The sequence below is a fragment of the Tupaia chinensis genome, unplaced genomic scaffold (genome assembly GCF_000334495.1).
Source record: "Tupaia chinensis unplaced genomic scaffold, TupChi_1.0 Scaffold000078_1, whole genome shotgun sequence".
Classification (NCBI taxonomy): domain Eukaryota; kingdom Metazoa; phylum Chordata; class Mammalia; order Scandentia; family Tupaiidae; genus Tupaia; species Tupaia belangeri.
In genome coordinates this window covers 1,143,709-1,158,557 of record NW_006159539.1, presented here as the reverse complement: position 1 = coordinate 1,158,557, position 14,849 = coordinate 1,143,709, and the positions used below count along the sequence as shown (strand labels likewise).

The window sequence follows — 14,849 nt, the reverse complement described above, 5'->3', positions numbered from 1 at the left end:
CAGAAGTAGTAAATACCACCAGAGAGGTGTTTACGGTCCTCCCCTGGGACTACTATCTGGTGGATACTTTTTCCCTCCCAGAGGGTGGCAGTGGTGCACAGTATTCTATTTAACACACAACAATGTGCATGGATATTTCATACTGGAATCTGATATATAATATTGTAAGTATATCATCTAAAAAAAATTACTGTGATGTAAACTTTAGTAGGCTTTTAAAGTTTATCTCACCCAAAATTTAAGCTTCTTCGAGCATTTGATGTTGCACTTATCCTATCTGTTGATGGACTTGGAATCACATGGCGTCCTGGAGACATCTTCTTCACTTCCCACGCCAAGGAGGTTGGTCTGCCAATTCAAGACACATGGAGATTAAATTCACAGAGAACAGGGAGAACAAACTAGTCTTCTATGTGGTCCAATGGTGAAAATGTAACCAGATCACAATTTTACCCTAGAGCATTACTTATCAGAGCTACCTGGGAACTTTCTATTATTACCAGTGAAAAACACAGATGAGGCATGGCCCAAGATTTTCCACCCGCTGCAGCACAGTGACAGAACTTACTTAACTCAAGAGGTCATGGGTTACGGAGACATGAGAAATGCTACTTATGATCTGCAAGCCTCCTGTGTCCAGCTGGAGAACAATAAAAAGGCAATGGTACTATTTTAGGTGGATTGTGTCTGACGTCCTGGAAAGTGTTTGTGAACCAGGGATTAAGACAGAAAGAAAATGGTGAGATGATATGAAAAATACACAGAAAAATATGAAGTTTCCTTCCTCTACGTGCTACTACCCAAGAGTGTGTGAACATAAAGATTTCACTCTTCTCTGCTGGGAATGGGAAGAGATGTAACCTCCAGCCCTCCCCCTTCACTGGCCCCACAACCAGCCAGCTGGCAGGGTACACAGTATCTACTACAATTAAAGTTCCGTAAGCAACATCTTCTCTATCCCCATGCCCTCAATCAGATCCCTATCAATCCCCCGGGTCTCCCTGTGTCTATTTCCATTCAATTTAGTATCTATGATTCCCCCCTTCATTAAAAATGTGATAGTGTTTGGCCATCCTGTGGCATGGTGGTTAAGGTGGCTGGATCCCACATGATCAACTGTACCATTCAAGGCCCAGACCCAGGACCTTGAAACACACACTGGGTGCATGTGCATTCCCAAAACCCTGGAAAGAGAAATGGAGAAGGATTTGTGGTATGACCATTCCCCATGGGGGGGTGCTTTCTCATACTCTCTCTGTTTCTCTCTAGCAAGTACACAAACCCTGTAGAAACAATTTTTTTTAAATAATGTGATATTGTTAGGAAACAAGAAAATTTAGATAAACTGTTATTCAAAAGTCTAAAGCTCTGCACAATTCATTGCCAAATTATCTTTCACAAAGATTCTAACTATTACAGATAAAGAATATTCATTTCCCTTAGACCTTGACAACAGTTGGTATGTTCTTCTAAAATCTGCATAGGCAAGGATGAGCCCTGTAGCACAGTGATTTAAGTGATGCAGAGGAAGCTGGGTACCACATTGCTGAGCAGGGTTTGAGTCCCAGCTTGAAAACTATGCTGATGGGAACCAGCAGTTAGCGTAATGGCTATGTCGCTGGACTCCCACGTAGTCAACCGCGGTTCACGTCCCGGACCCGGTGGCTTAAAACTCACGCCAGGCGCGTGTGCGTGCGTGCCCAAGATCCCGAGAGGAGAATGGAGGAGAAGGGATTGCGGCGTGACCATCCCCCCTGGGGGGTGATTTCTCGCTTTCTGTCTCTATGTCTCTCTCTGTCTGTCTGGCGAGTGCACGCGCCCTACAGTGAAAATCTGTCCAAAAAAAAAAAGAAAAGAAAACTATGCTGAGCATGCGAGTGCAGGCCCAGGGCTAAGACTGGACTAAGAGGTCTGGCGGCAGCCATCAGGTAAGCCAGGATGGGCGTGTACAAGTACATCCAGGAGCTGTGGCGGAAGCAGCAGTCTGATGTGATGTGCTTTCTCCTGCGGGTCTGCTGTGGGCAGTACCGCCAGCTCTCGGCGCTACACCGGGCACCCCACCCCACCTGGCCAGATAAAGCACGCAGACTGGGCTACAAGGCGAAGCAAGGTTATGTCATACACAGGATTCATGTGCAGCGTGGAGGCCGCAAATGCCCAGTCCCCAAGGGTGCAGCCTACAGCAAGCCTGTCCATCATGGTCTTAACCTGCTCAAGTTTGCTCGAAGCCTCCAGTCTGTTTCAGAGGAGTGAGCTGGACGCTACTGTGGGGCTCTTAGAGTCCTGAATTCTTACTGGGTGGGTGAAGATTCCACGTACAGATTCTTTGAGGTTATCCTCATTGATCCAATCCATAAAGCTGTTGGAAGAAACCCTGACACCAGGGGATTATCAAACCAGTCCACAAGCACAGGGAGACGTGTGGGCTGACATCTGCAGGCCACAAGAGCCGAGGCCTGACTCTTGCCATGCAGCTTGGAGAAGGTACGATACTCTCCAGCTCCCCTGTTACCGCTATTCTAAGACATGTTTGTAAAATTCATACCTAATAAACAATTTAGGTCAAAAAAAAAAAAAAAAAAGACTGGATTAAGAATGTCGGAAGAAAAAGGATTGCAGCACTACCAAGCCCTACTGGAGGGTGCGTTCTCGTTCTTTCACACATGCTCATTCGTACACGCATGTGCACACACAGCTTCTGGCATTTACAACAATTCACAGACAGGTGTTTTACTGTCTTTGTTTTTTAAAGTTGTAATTTTTTTTAGAGAGAGGTTTTCGCTATAGGGCATGTGCGCTCACCAGAAAGAGACAGAGAGAAAGAAAGCGAGAAATCACCCCCTGAGGGGGGATGGCCACATCGCAATCCCTTCTCCTCCATTCTCCTCTTGGGATCTTGGGCATGCACGCACCAGCACCTGGCATGAGTATAAGCCACCAGGACCAGGACTCGAGCCACGGTCGACTACATGGGAGTCCAGCGACATAGCCATTACGCCAACTGCTAGTCCCATCCACGTGGCCAATCTTTATCAACTTAAATTTCACTCCCTCAGGGAAGCTGTCAGGCTGGTAGTGCTTCTTTTTACACTCCGAGAGTAAACTACATTTCTTTTTGGTGACACCTTGCACACTTGTATTTACTGAACATCAGTCTTTCCTGCTAGAAATGCACGGTCTTCATCTATTCGGACTGCTGTGGCAAAATACCTTACACTGGGTAGCAGACATTTCTTTGTCACTGCTCTGGAGGCTGGGACAACCAATATCAAGGCACTGGTAGCCATGAGGTCTGGTGAGGGTCCTGCTCCTCTCAGAAGGCACCTCCCAAATGCAACTCACATGGCTGAAAGGAGAAAGCTCCCCTCTCTGTTATAAAGTCACTAATTCCGTTCCAGACTGAATCACTTCCTAATGGCCCTACTTAGTACAAGCACACTGGTGACTGCCGGTGAATTCAGAGGGACTCACTGAGACCACAGTCTGCTCGGTGCACTCAGTGACAGCAGGGACTGTGTCCTCCTTCACCACAGCGGTTCCAGAGCCTGATGCACAGCACTCAGACACCGTGTGAGATACTGCTGATACCAAGTGACTGTTTCTAAGGGAACTTGGGTCTTTCATTACTTCCCAAATCAAAAATCATCAATTTTCCTCAATGCCCGCTACACTAAGAAAAACATCTCTTCCTACATTACTTTTTCTTTTTGTTTTTTTGAGTGGTTTTTCCTATAGGGCGCATGTGCTCGCCAGAAAGACAGAGAGACAGAAAGCAAGAAATCACCCCCCAGGGGGGTGGCCATGCCGCAATTCCTTCTCCTCCATTCTCCTCTCAGGATCTTGGGCATGCACGCACACATGTGCCCGGTGTGAGTTTAAACCACTGGGTACGGGACTCACACCGTGGTCGACTACATGGGAGTCCAGCAACATAGCCATGATGCCACCTGCTGGTCCCTACGTTACTCTTCCTTCACGCGTGCTCTGTGTTTACACAGCTGTTTAATTTACCCCATCCACATGAAAGGCCAGACACTAGGGAAAGTCCAAGACGTCGCTCAGACATGTCTACACCCAACATGTGGTCTTTCCCGATCTACCCCTGGAAAAAGACACGCCCTCGTCTGAACCTCCATAACAGTCTTCCGTACTAGTAAGTCCTACTGTACACCCCTTAGACTGTAAGTTCCAGGAGAGTAGTAAATGGGCCATACTCAGTTATTAAACTGCTCTACTGAACAGAGTGTCCTGCCCTGGTAGGTAACTAATAAATATCTGTTACTGACCTAAATGAGAAACGCAGCACCCAACTTTCAGATTTTGACAAGCTTCAAGTCCCTGTGAAGTGCAGCCCACTGTCAGTGTCAACGACTGCTACTGAAGCAGCCTGCTGCTGTCAAGATCAAGACCAGAGCTGGTTACCTGCTTTGAGCATCTGACTTCTCTAGCTTTTCCTGAAGCTGAATCCAATCAATCAGCGCTTTGAAATCTCTCACATAGTTATCCAGCATCATCAGCACCTCCTAATTCAAAACAAACAAGAACATTACAATTCCACTATGACACTACAAAGATTCAAGGAAAAGCTAGTAAGGGATTTCAGAGTTAGTCATTTTCACATGTTCTCTTCATTGAAGAAACTACATAACCTACTGATTGTGGTCTCAGTTTTTGTTTTTTGTTGTTTTAGTACTCCCACTAGGGTAAACAGCCCAACTATATCTTCTCTTGGAGAGGTTTTTGCTATAGGGCACGTGCACTTGCCAGAAAGACAGAGAGACAGAGACAGAAAGCAAGAAATCACCCCTCCGGGGGGATGGCCACACCACAATCCCTTCCCCTCCATTCTCCTCTCGGGATCTTGGGCACACACGCACACGCGCCTGGCATGAGTTTAAGCCACCAGGTCCAGGATCAAACTGCGGCCAAGTACATGGGAGTCCAGCGACATAGCCATTATGCTAACTGCTGGTCCCACCCCAACTATATCTTTGACATTAAGGTTGCCTAACTAATCACACTCCTTTACAATTCCATATAAACTTTAGAATCAACTTGTCAATTACTGGCGGAAAGGTGAAATTTAAATGGCAATTATACCGACTACAGATCAACACAAAGAAAACCGGCATTTTACACTATTGACTCTTTTGGTCCACGAATAAGTATATACTTCCATATATCTGCATCTTGTTCAACGTCTCTCGATAATGTATTGTGATTTTCTATGCAGAGACTTCACATCTATTAAATTTAACCCTAAGAGTAAATGGTAGGGGTTTTTGTTTGTTTTTTGCCATAGGGCACATTTACTCACCAGAGAGAAATACAGAGACGCAGAAAGAAAGTAAAAAGTCACTCCCATGGGAGACAGTCACACTGTAATCCCTTCTCCTCCATTCTCTTCTCGAGATTTTGGGCACGCACACGCGCACACACGCACGTGCACACACACACACACACCCAGCATGATTTTCCAGCTACTGGGTCCAGAACTCAAACCATCGTTGGCCATGCGGAAGCCCGGCACCTCTACCACACCACCTGCCGGCCCCATGGTAGCTCTTATTTTTTTCTTTTTCATTTTCTATTAATGTCGATTTGTGTATTTTGAACTTGTATCCAGCAATTTTTTTTTTTGGAGAGGTTTTTTTGCTATAGGGTGCGTGCGCTTGCCAGACAGACAGAGACATAGAGACAGAAAGCGAGAAATCACCCCCCGGGGGGGATGGTCACGCCGCAATCCCTTCTCCTCCATTCTCCTCTCGAGATCTTGGGCACGCACACACACGCGCCCGGCGTGAGTTTTAAGCCACAGGGTCCAGAACGCGAACCATGGTCGACTACATGGGAGTCCAGCGACATAGCCATTACGCTAACTGCTGGTTCCCAAAGCATTGTCCAGGACTCGAACCGCAGTCGTTGCCATGTGGGAATCCAGCCACCTTAACCTTCACACCATCTGCTGGCGCTATCTAGCAATTTTAATTTACTCAATACTCCCAATCATTTCTCTTTAGATTCTTCTAGATTTTCTAAATATATATACAGGCCAACTATGAATGGTGACATATTTATTTCTTCCTCTCCAATCTTTACATCTTTTATATTTTATTCTAGCCTTTACAGGCTTGGCAGGATCTAAAATATTGGGTTGTCAGGAAAGACATGATGCATTTTTGCACAGAAAAACGTAAGTCATTACTTTCCTCATGACCTAATACGATGTTGAGTGAAAATAACAGCAGCAAGCGTTCTTGTTTCACTCCAAATTTTGGAGATGAATTCCACCATTAAATATGATGTTTACTATAGGTATTTTTTAATGATTCTTTTTTTTTTAAAGAATTATTTATTTTATTTATTCATTCATTTATCTTAATTCGACCAGAGAAAGACAGACACACAGAGAGAAGGAAAGTGAGAAAGCAAGCCACCAGGTCCAGGACTCAGTCGTTGGCCACGTGGGAATGTCTAGCGCCTTAACCACCACGTCCCCTGCTGGCCCTTGAAATGATTCTTTATGAAAGTTCCTTTTAATACCAGTTTGCAAAAGTTTTATCATGAATAGGTATTAAATTTCATCGAACATTTTCCCTAAGTCCACTGAGACAAATCATGTGCTTAACTAATTTGGTAAACAACATTTACGTGACATTCAAATGTTAAACTGACTTCTACTCGGTGTCTGGAAAGTCACGACGCATCTCTCTGTTTCCTATGCACAGATGAAAAGTGACTCTCCTGACACCCGACAGTCCTGGGTACAGCTAACTTGACTGTAATGCGCTGTCCCATTATTTGTCTTTAATTTCACCATAGGGCATGTGCAGTCACCAGAAAAAGACAGGAAGTGCAGGCAAGAGTGAGAAAGCACAACCCCCCCACGGACCAGCAGTTGGCATAATGGCTGTTACTGGACTCCCACGTAGTCAACCACGGTTCGAGTCCCAGACCCAGTGGCTTAAACTCACACCGGGTGCATCTGCATGAGTGCCCAAGATCCTGAGAGGAGAATGGAGGGGAAAGGATTGCGATGTGGCCATCCCCCCTGGGGGGTGATTTCTCACTTTCTGCCTCTTGGTCTCTCTCTGTCTTTCTGACAAGCGCACACGCCCTACAGCAAAAAACCTCTCAAAAAATAAAAAACATTAGCAAGCACTCTCCCCATTGGATATGGTCATGTAGCAACCCTGCTCCCCATCTCTCCGTCCTTTTGGATTTTGGTCATGGGGGCACACACCTGGCATATATCTCAAGCCACCAGGTTCAGGACTAAAGCCATCAATTGGCCATGTGAGATCTAGCCACCTTAACCACACCACCAACTGGCCTGCTGTTTTTCATAAATACCTTTTATCAGATTGAGAAAGTTCCCTATTTCTAGTTTGTTGAGTGTTTCTGTCATGAACAGATGCTAGCTTTTGTGAATGCTTTTTTTGCATCCACAGAGATGATCATGGAATCTTTTCTTCTCCCTTCATTCTATTAATATGGTCTATTTATAAACTGATTTGCATATGGTGAGCTCTCTTGAATTCCTGGGATAAATCCTCCTTGGTCCTGGTACATAATTCTGGTGCTGCTAGATTTGCTTTGTTAGAACTTTGCTGAGGATTTTTGTGCCTGTATTTGTAAGAGAAACTGCTTTACTGTCACTATTTTCAATTTACACAGAACCCTATACATAAAGTTTTTTCTTATGTACAATCTATGGTAAAGTTTTATTTGTAAATTGTACATAACAGTTTAACAACAGTAACCAATAACTACATAGGGCAAATATAATATAGTGTTATAAAAATTACATGAATGCGGTGTGCTTTATTTTTTTCTAAGATAAAGTTATTTAATTTTTATTTATTATTATTTTTTTAAATCTTGTTATAGGACATGTACACTCACTAGAATGAGACAGAGAGGGGAAGCAAGACAGCAAGCCGCCAGGTCCAGGACTTAAACTGTGATAGGCCAGCCATGTGGGAGCCCAGCGCCTTTAGCCCCGACGCCACCTGCCGGCTCCAGAAATCAATATTTCCTATGTAACTGATACAAAGCTAAACACATCAAAGGCGGCTCTTGCGTGACTTAAAGCCAATCTTCAGTACTGTGATGGGGTGTCTGCTTACTGTTACCAAATCAACACCTCCTCTGACGCTGAGCTGCCAAGACAGATCAAAAACTGACTGGATCTGGGCCGATCCTGCAGCGCAGGCGTTAAGTGCTCTGTACGTAGAAAGCCAGATCCCGCCTGGCCAACCAGTTTGAATCCCGGCTCCAGTGGCCTGAAAACCATGCTAGGCATGTGTGCAAGCACGCCTAGAACCCCGATGTGATGGAGAGACGGGGGAGATGGGCTGCGGCGTGACCGGTCTGCTGCAGCGGGGGCACGCACATTCTCTCCTGTGCATGTACACTTCCTCTCCCTCGGTCTGGCAAGCACGTGCACCCTCTGACAATTAAAACCGACTGGGTTTGACAAAGAGTCAGTTTGAAATGGACCAGAATAAGTGCATCATTTGCATACACTGTACACAGTCATGATAATTACCACTGCTGAACTCTACTTTTCTCCCTTAGATAATTCAGAATCACATCACTGAGACAAGACATTTTACACATCCGTCAAAGATCATTTTCTTAGCATTAGTTGTGCATCTTAATAGCAGTTGACATTTTATGTAAGAAAAGAATGTAAACGCACAGGTGACAGAGATCCAACGCCAGGGTTCAGGAAGAAGAAACTGATACTGAGAGTGACTGTGTAAGTATTGGTGCATCGACCAAAATTGTTAGTGAAATGCTCAAGGCGAAGAACTTCCACGCATACTCGCTTTACGGGTCTCAGACCATTCTTGCCTTACCATAAGACATACCTGTCCCAGGACCAGCAGATGGCGTAATGGCTGTGCTGCTAGACTCCCATGTATTCGACCGCGGTTCAAGTCCCAGACCCGGTGGCTTAAGCTCATGCTGGGCGTGTGTGTGTGCATGTGTACCCAAGATCCCGAGAGGAGAATGGAGGAGAAGGGATTGTGGCATGGCCATCCCCCCTGGGGGTGATTCTCACTTTCTGTCTCTCTTGTCTCTGTCTTTCTGGCAAGTGCATGCACCCTATAGCAAAAACCTCTAAAAAAAGACATACCTGCCTCACCTTATTGTAAAGACAACTTCCCAATAATCTCAGAAAATGACCATCAGAAATTCCAAAAGGCTATAAAAATAATCATCTGTATTGTAAGTACCATCACTTTTCCGGAGCGAAGTCTGAGATAGACTGGAGTGTCAGTGGCACGCAAAGACCTCTGAAAATACTTCTCACCTACAAGTGTTTTAGAAGATATAAATACACTTTGTAAATTAGACCCAGCGAATAATAAATGTTTAAGAAATTATTCACATGTGATATATAACACCGCCCTTACTTTAGTCATAAAAGTTACATACTTTTCTAAACAAAGAAGGATGGTTTATTTCCTCTCCAAAGCATTCTTGGGGACAAATCATGGTAATAAAGTCTTCTAAAGTCAGGAAAAGGACAAATCTTAAAATGTAGTTGGCTTCCTGTTCTCAATTCTGCTAACATGATTCAGATTATTTCATTAAATTCATTTGATTCAAATCACCTACATTCGGGCTCAGAAAGATTTCATTCAGAATTAAATCTTAAATTATTTTGAAAGTTTTCTACTGATTTCCCTTTCTGCTAAAAAAATAAATGAACAAGCAGGAGTATAAGCAGCCTTCCTTCTCATATTGGATGGCACAGGGGAAGTACACTTGGGGACTTAAACGGCCTATTTCAGGAATGTTTAGCTCGACGTTATCAAAAGTGATCGGAGCGGGACATGCAGCTGTAACCCGAGTCCTGTTCCACGAACAAGGGAACACAAACAAGACAAGCAGCTGGAGCAAGCCGCGGTCACTGATGCACGTCTCCCCCGAAGCCATGAAGGCCATTTTGTCAAGCAGGATGGGACAGAACAAAAGTGGCTCTGAACGTAATGTTATAGGCATTCAGATAACCACACAGAGATGTACAGCTAAAATTACCAATTAGTTTACCAATTGGCTGCAACGGATTCGATTGGTTTGTAATTAATTCTAGTTACTGGCGCGCAGAGCAGGACTGTTGGCGCCATCCCTTTGTCCTCCTGACACACAATACTAGCGCACCGGCCCCTGGACCCGGGACATCAATACGGCCCTCCAACTCAGCTGAGCAACGGGCGCCCCGTGCACCCCTGAGTTGGTAAGGGGTGGGAACATGCACTGCATGAGAAGTCAGTGACAGAAAGGGAGATCTTTATGAGGAAAGGGCTTTACCAAAAGGGAGACAAGTTTTTAAAAGCATTAATTTTTCAACAATTATTTAATTTTACTTATTATTATTATTTTACTTTGACCAGAGAGGGACCAAAGTAGAGAGGGAATGTGAGAAAGCAAGTCGCAAGATCCGGAACTCGAACCGTGGTCAACCATGTGGGAGTCTAGCATTTTAAACACCATGCCACCTGCTGGCCCCAAAAAGCATTATTTTTTATCTCGTTTTTTAAACTACTGGGACAAATAGTTTAAAAGGACTATCATCTCAAAGCACAGTGGCAGGAAAGCATTTCCGAGACCCTCATTGGTGACACCACTCGCCATCTCAGGCGTGCTCCCAGTGTGTTCCCCGCGGTGTCCGCACACGGTCCTGGGACACTGAAATCACAGCACTACGGACCTCCAGCCAAGATGCCAGTCCCCTCTTCCTGCAGCCACACCCACAAACTCCAGAACCCGTTCTTTCAGGCTTCTCTTCAAACTGACGTGAGGACAAGCGGAGAGGTCACCACCTCATACCTGGGCACACCTCAAAGGCAACCTGGCCCTCACTCACCCTTTAGCCCACTTTGTAAGGGAGCAAGGGAGACAGGGGTGACGGAGTTTGGCTTTGCTGCAACGCCAGCTCTTAGCAAACCACGTGGTAAGGTGGCCAATGTCATCACGGGCACAACTTTAAATTAAAACACTCAACAAAGTGGCCTCTTTTGGTTACAGAAGTGGGGTCTGGCCAGCAATGCTAGGCAAAGAGAAAAGACTTTTCACTGTCGTGCTACACTTATAATGTGAATTACATAAATCAGGTGGTATTAACTGCATTTTACATGCGACATAAAACTGAAGTATTGTTATTTCACTAAAAACACAAAAATTCCCAATAGGAATAAATCCTCCAGTGCATCAGCAAAATAAATGCTGAATCCTCCTGCAAAATGAGGGACAAGTCTTTGGGTTATGTATCTCGTAAAAGTACTAACCAGACGAGATCATGGACGGCAGTGCTTCGATGAGAATACAGCAAAACAGACAGACAAGGGGGGCCGACGTGCGGTAGAGGCTCAAGTGCTGGATCCCACAGAGCCAACAGCACAGTTAGAGTCTGGGAAAGCAGCTTAAAAATCATGCTAGGCATGTATGTGTATTTGCCCATGATCCCAAGAAGAGAATGAGAAGGGGCTGTCATCCTCCCGGGGGGAGCGGGAGTAACTTCCTACTGCCCCCTGATCTCAGTCTCTCTCTGGCAAGCACACATGCCCTATTAAACACACACACACGAGGAAAGGGGGCCAGTTAAGCACTACACAGATGAAACCAGATTCCACACGGCCAACTGGGTTTGAATCCCAGACTCATCAGCTTGAAAAACATGCTGGCAACAAACCCTGTATCCAATTAAAAAAAAAAAAAAAAATGGGACCAGCAGGTGGCATGGTGCTTAAGGTGCTGGATACTCCCACATGGCAGACCACAGTTCAAGTCCTGGACCTGGCTGCTTGTTTTCTCCCTTTCCCTCTCTCTCTCTCCCTATCTGTGTCTCTCTCTGGTCAAATTAAAATAAATGACTAGATAAATATTTAAAAAGAAAAAAATTAAGGGACCGGCAGATGGTGTAGTGGTTACATCACTGGACTCCCACATGGCTAACTGCGGTTCGAGATCCAGACCTCGTGGCTTGAGAATCACACTGAGCACGTATGTGTGCATGCCCAAGATCCCCAGTGAAGAATGGAGGAGAAGGGGTTGCAGGATGGCCATCCCGCATGGGGAGTGAATTCTTACTTTCTCTCTCACTGTCTCTGTCCTCTCTCTCCCCCTCTCCAGCGAGCACACATACCTGTTTAAAAAAAAAAAAGGGAGGGGGCAACAGGTAGTGTGGTAGTTAAGGTGCTGGACTCCCACATGGAAAACCAGGGTTCGAGTTCTGGATATCTGATGTCTTGCTTTTTCACACTCCCTTTCTTTCTCTCGCTCTCTCTCTCTCTTTGGTCAAATTGAAAAATAAATAAATAAATAAATAAATAAATAAATAAATAAATGATTCTAAAAAGAAACTAATAACCTTCTAGATTTTATTTTTTATCGTAAACCTCTGAGCAGCTTTGCACGGTACAAAGAAAGGAGGATATATCTGTATTCCTCTCTTTGTCAAAACATTCTCTCCATCCTTCTAATCTACAATTTGGGTAACAAATCTCTATTAGCATGAAGCTTTCCCAGAGCTTGGATGAATGTGCGACCGAACCAGGAATAAAGCCCCCCTTGCTTGAGGGCACTTCCAGGTTCCTGAGACATAACAGCATCGGAGACAGGTGCAAGCATCTCTGCTCAGCGGAAAGAGACAAGAAAAATTGGCCAGTCTTTCTTTGGTAAAAAGTACACATTTCACAACTAAATTTGATTTCTTTAATCAGCCTTTTGTTATGGTAAATCACAAAATCTGCTGACCTGATTCTCTCCAGGGCTGACCTATAGATTTCCAGGCCTGTGTATGCTCTATATTTGCTTTTATTTATTTATATTTTTTAGGAGAGGTTTTTGCTATAGGGCACGTGTGCTCACCAGAAAGACTGAGAGAGACAGAGAGACAGAAAGTGAGAAATCACCCCCCCAGGGGGGATGGCCATGCCACAATCCCTTCTCCATTCTCCTCTCAGGATCTTGGGCATCCAGGCACACACACCCAGCGTGAGTTTAAGCCACTGGGTCCGGGACTCGAACTGCGGTTGACTACATGGGAGTCCAGCAACATGGCCATTACGCTAACTGCTGGTCCCCATTTGGCCCATATGCTCTATACACAAAAAAACTATAACCCAAAACTAAGCCCAGCAAAGTCCTCTCCCACAACATGCTGACTCGTTATACTCCAAGAATATGATTTGTCTTTCCACTATTTTTCTTAAGCCCTCGGAAGTTTTGACGTGCTGCTGGTAATGACATGAAGTGTGACATCCACATCATCAACGTGGACTCTGCCTCAACACCGTTCATTCTGAAATCTGCTTCTGATGAATTGGGTTTTTAAGCTAGTTTAAACTTATTTTGGCTGTTTCCAATTTAAGAGGAAATACAGCTGCTGTCTGAACATGTAACTTTTATTTGACCTTTCATACATTTCAAAGGCTAAATAATGAATTCCAGGGTTTTCAACCATATTCATCATAAAAACAGAAGTTACTTCTTTAATATCCTATGGAGATACAGCACTCTGGTCTTTCTCAAAATAATTTTATTCAAAAGAAAGTAATATAGTACGTCATTTGAATTTCCTTAAAGGACAGGCTTCCTGGTTCACTCTTAGACACAGACTATGCTTTGTGTCTGTTTAATATCCTATTACAAACTCGAGGTTATCTAAAATTAGAACACACACCTCCGTGACATCGCAGTCCCACCCAGGACTGTTTACGGTTAGCCATCAAGCTCACTCTCCTCTGGCCAGAGTGAATTAGGGTGATAAGTATCTCGGTGGAAAGGGGCCATGTCCAGTTAAAGACAGAAAACGTGAAACCAAAGAATGTGAGAATCTCGCTGGTGCCACCTACAGCACCGGCCGGGAAGGCAGAGAACAGACAACCGTGTCCATGTGCCTGAGCCTGTGTGCACATGCACCCAGCGCTTCCATTCCTCGGCCAGGACTGTGTGTCAAGACGGGTGTCCACCAAATCTTCCTCAGAACGTGAAAGTGCACAATTAGGTAACGCAAAGGGAAAAAGCACTCTTCAAAACCAGGAGCACCTGAAGCATAATGCCGTTTTTACTATAACAACAGTTTCTCATAGTAAAGAAATTAAAAGCATATAAAATGTATTAAAATTAGAAACAGCAAGGTAGGGGCCAGCAGGTGGTGTCGGAATTAGGGCACTGGACTCCCATATGGCCAATCACGGTTCAAGTCCCAGACCTGGTAGCTTGCTTTCTCATTTTCCCTCCCTCCCTCCCTCTCTGTCTCTGTCTCTGTCTCTCTCTCCCCCTCTCTCATGAGAGCATGTGCCGTATAGCAAATTTTAAAATAAAAACAATAATAAATAAAATTAAATAAACAATTCTTTTAGAAGAAACAGCAAGGTATATTATTAAGCCTGTGTAGCAAACATGGGAGATTCTGACTTCAAATGGGTCACGAGGCCTCAGAGGGAACCTTACCTTACATTCCACCACGCTCTGATCTGACTCACACGTTACATAGATCTCATCTACTGCCCGGCGAAGATTGTCAAAAAGAAATGCCCAGTATCGAGCTCGTAGATCGATTTTCCGAGGGTGCCTTGTTTTCGTGGGACTTTTATCGAAGTGTTTATCCCCAGCTGTAGACGATGCTATTTTACAGTCTACTGCGGGGTTCTGGAGAAACAAAGTAAAGCACAAAAAAATATAACAAGCCTTTCAGAGACTGGATTTTTGTACAAGATACATTTTTCAACATAAATGCTTAAAAAACGAGACATTCTTTTTTATTATAAGTTGGCAATTTATCATTGTATTATATTTACAGGGTACCCAGTAATTTTTTTAAGGTTTTT

The 14,849-nt window shown here is 44.5% G+C and overlaps 1 protein-coding gene across 1 annotated transcript in view; it reads right to left on the bottom strand.

Annotated features, from left to right (window-relative positions):
* Window positions 1–14,849, bottom strand: part of SCAPER (S-phase cyclin A associated protein in the ER) — a 278,443-nt gene that overhangs the window by 238,735 nt on the left and 24,859 nt on the right. Inside the window, exons 5-7 of the mRNA XM_006142594.3 lie at window positions 14,473–14,670; window positions 4,423–4,523; window positions 232–348 (exon numbers count right to left, since the gene is read on the bottom strand). Coding sequence (XP_006142656.1) covers window positions 232–348; window positions 4,423–4,523; window positions 14,473–14,670 — 416 coding nt within the window. The remainder of the gene's footprint in view (window positions 1–231; window positions 349–4,422; window positions 4,524–14,472; window positions 14,671–14,849) is intronic.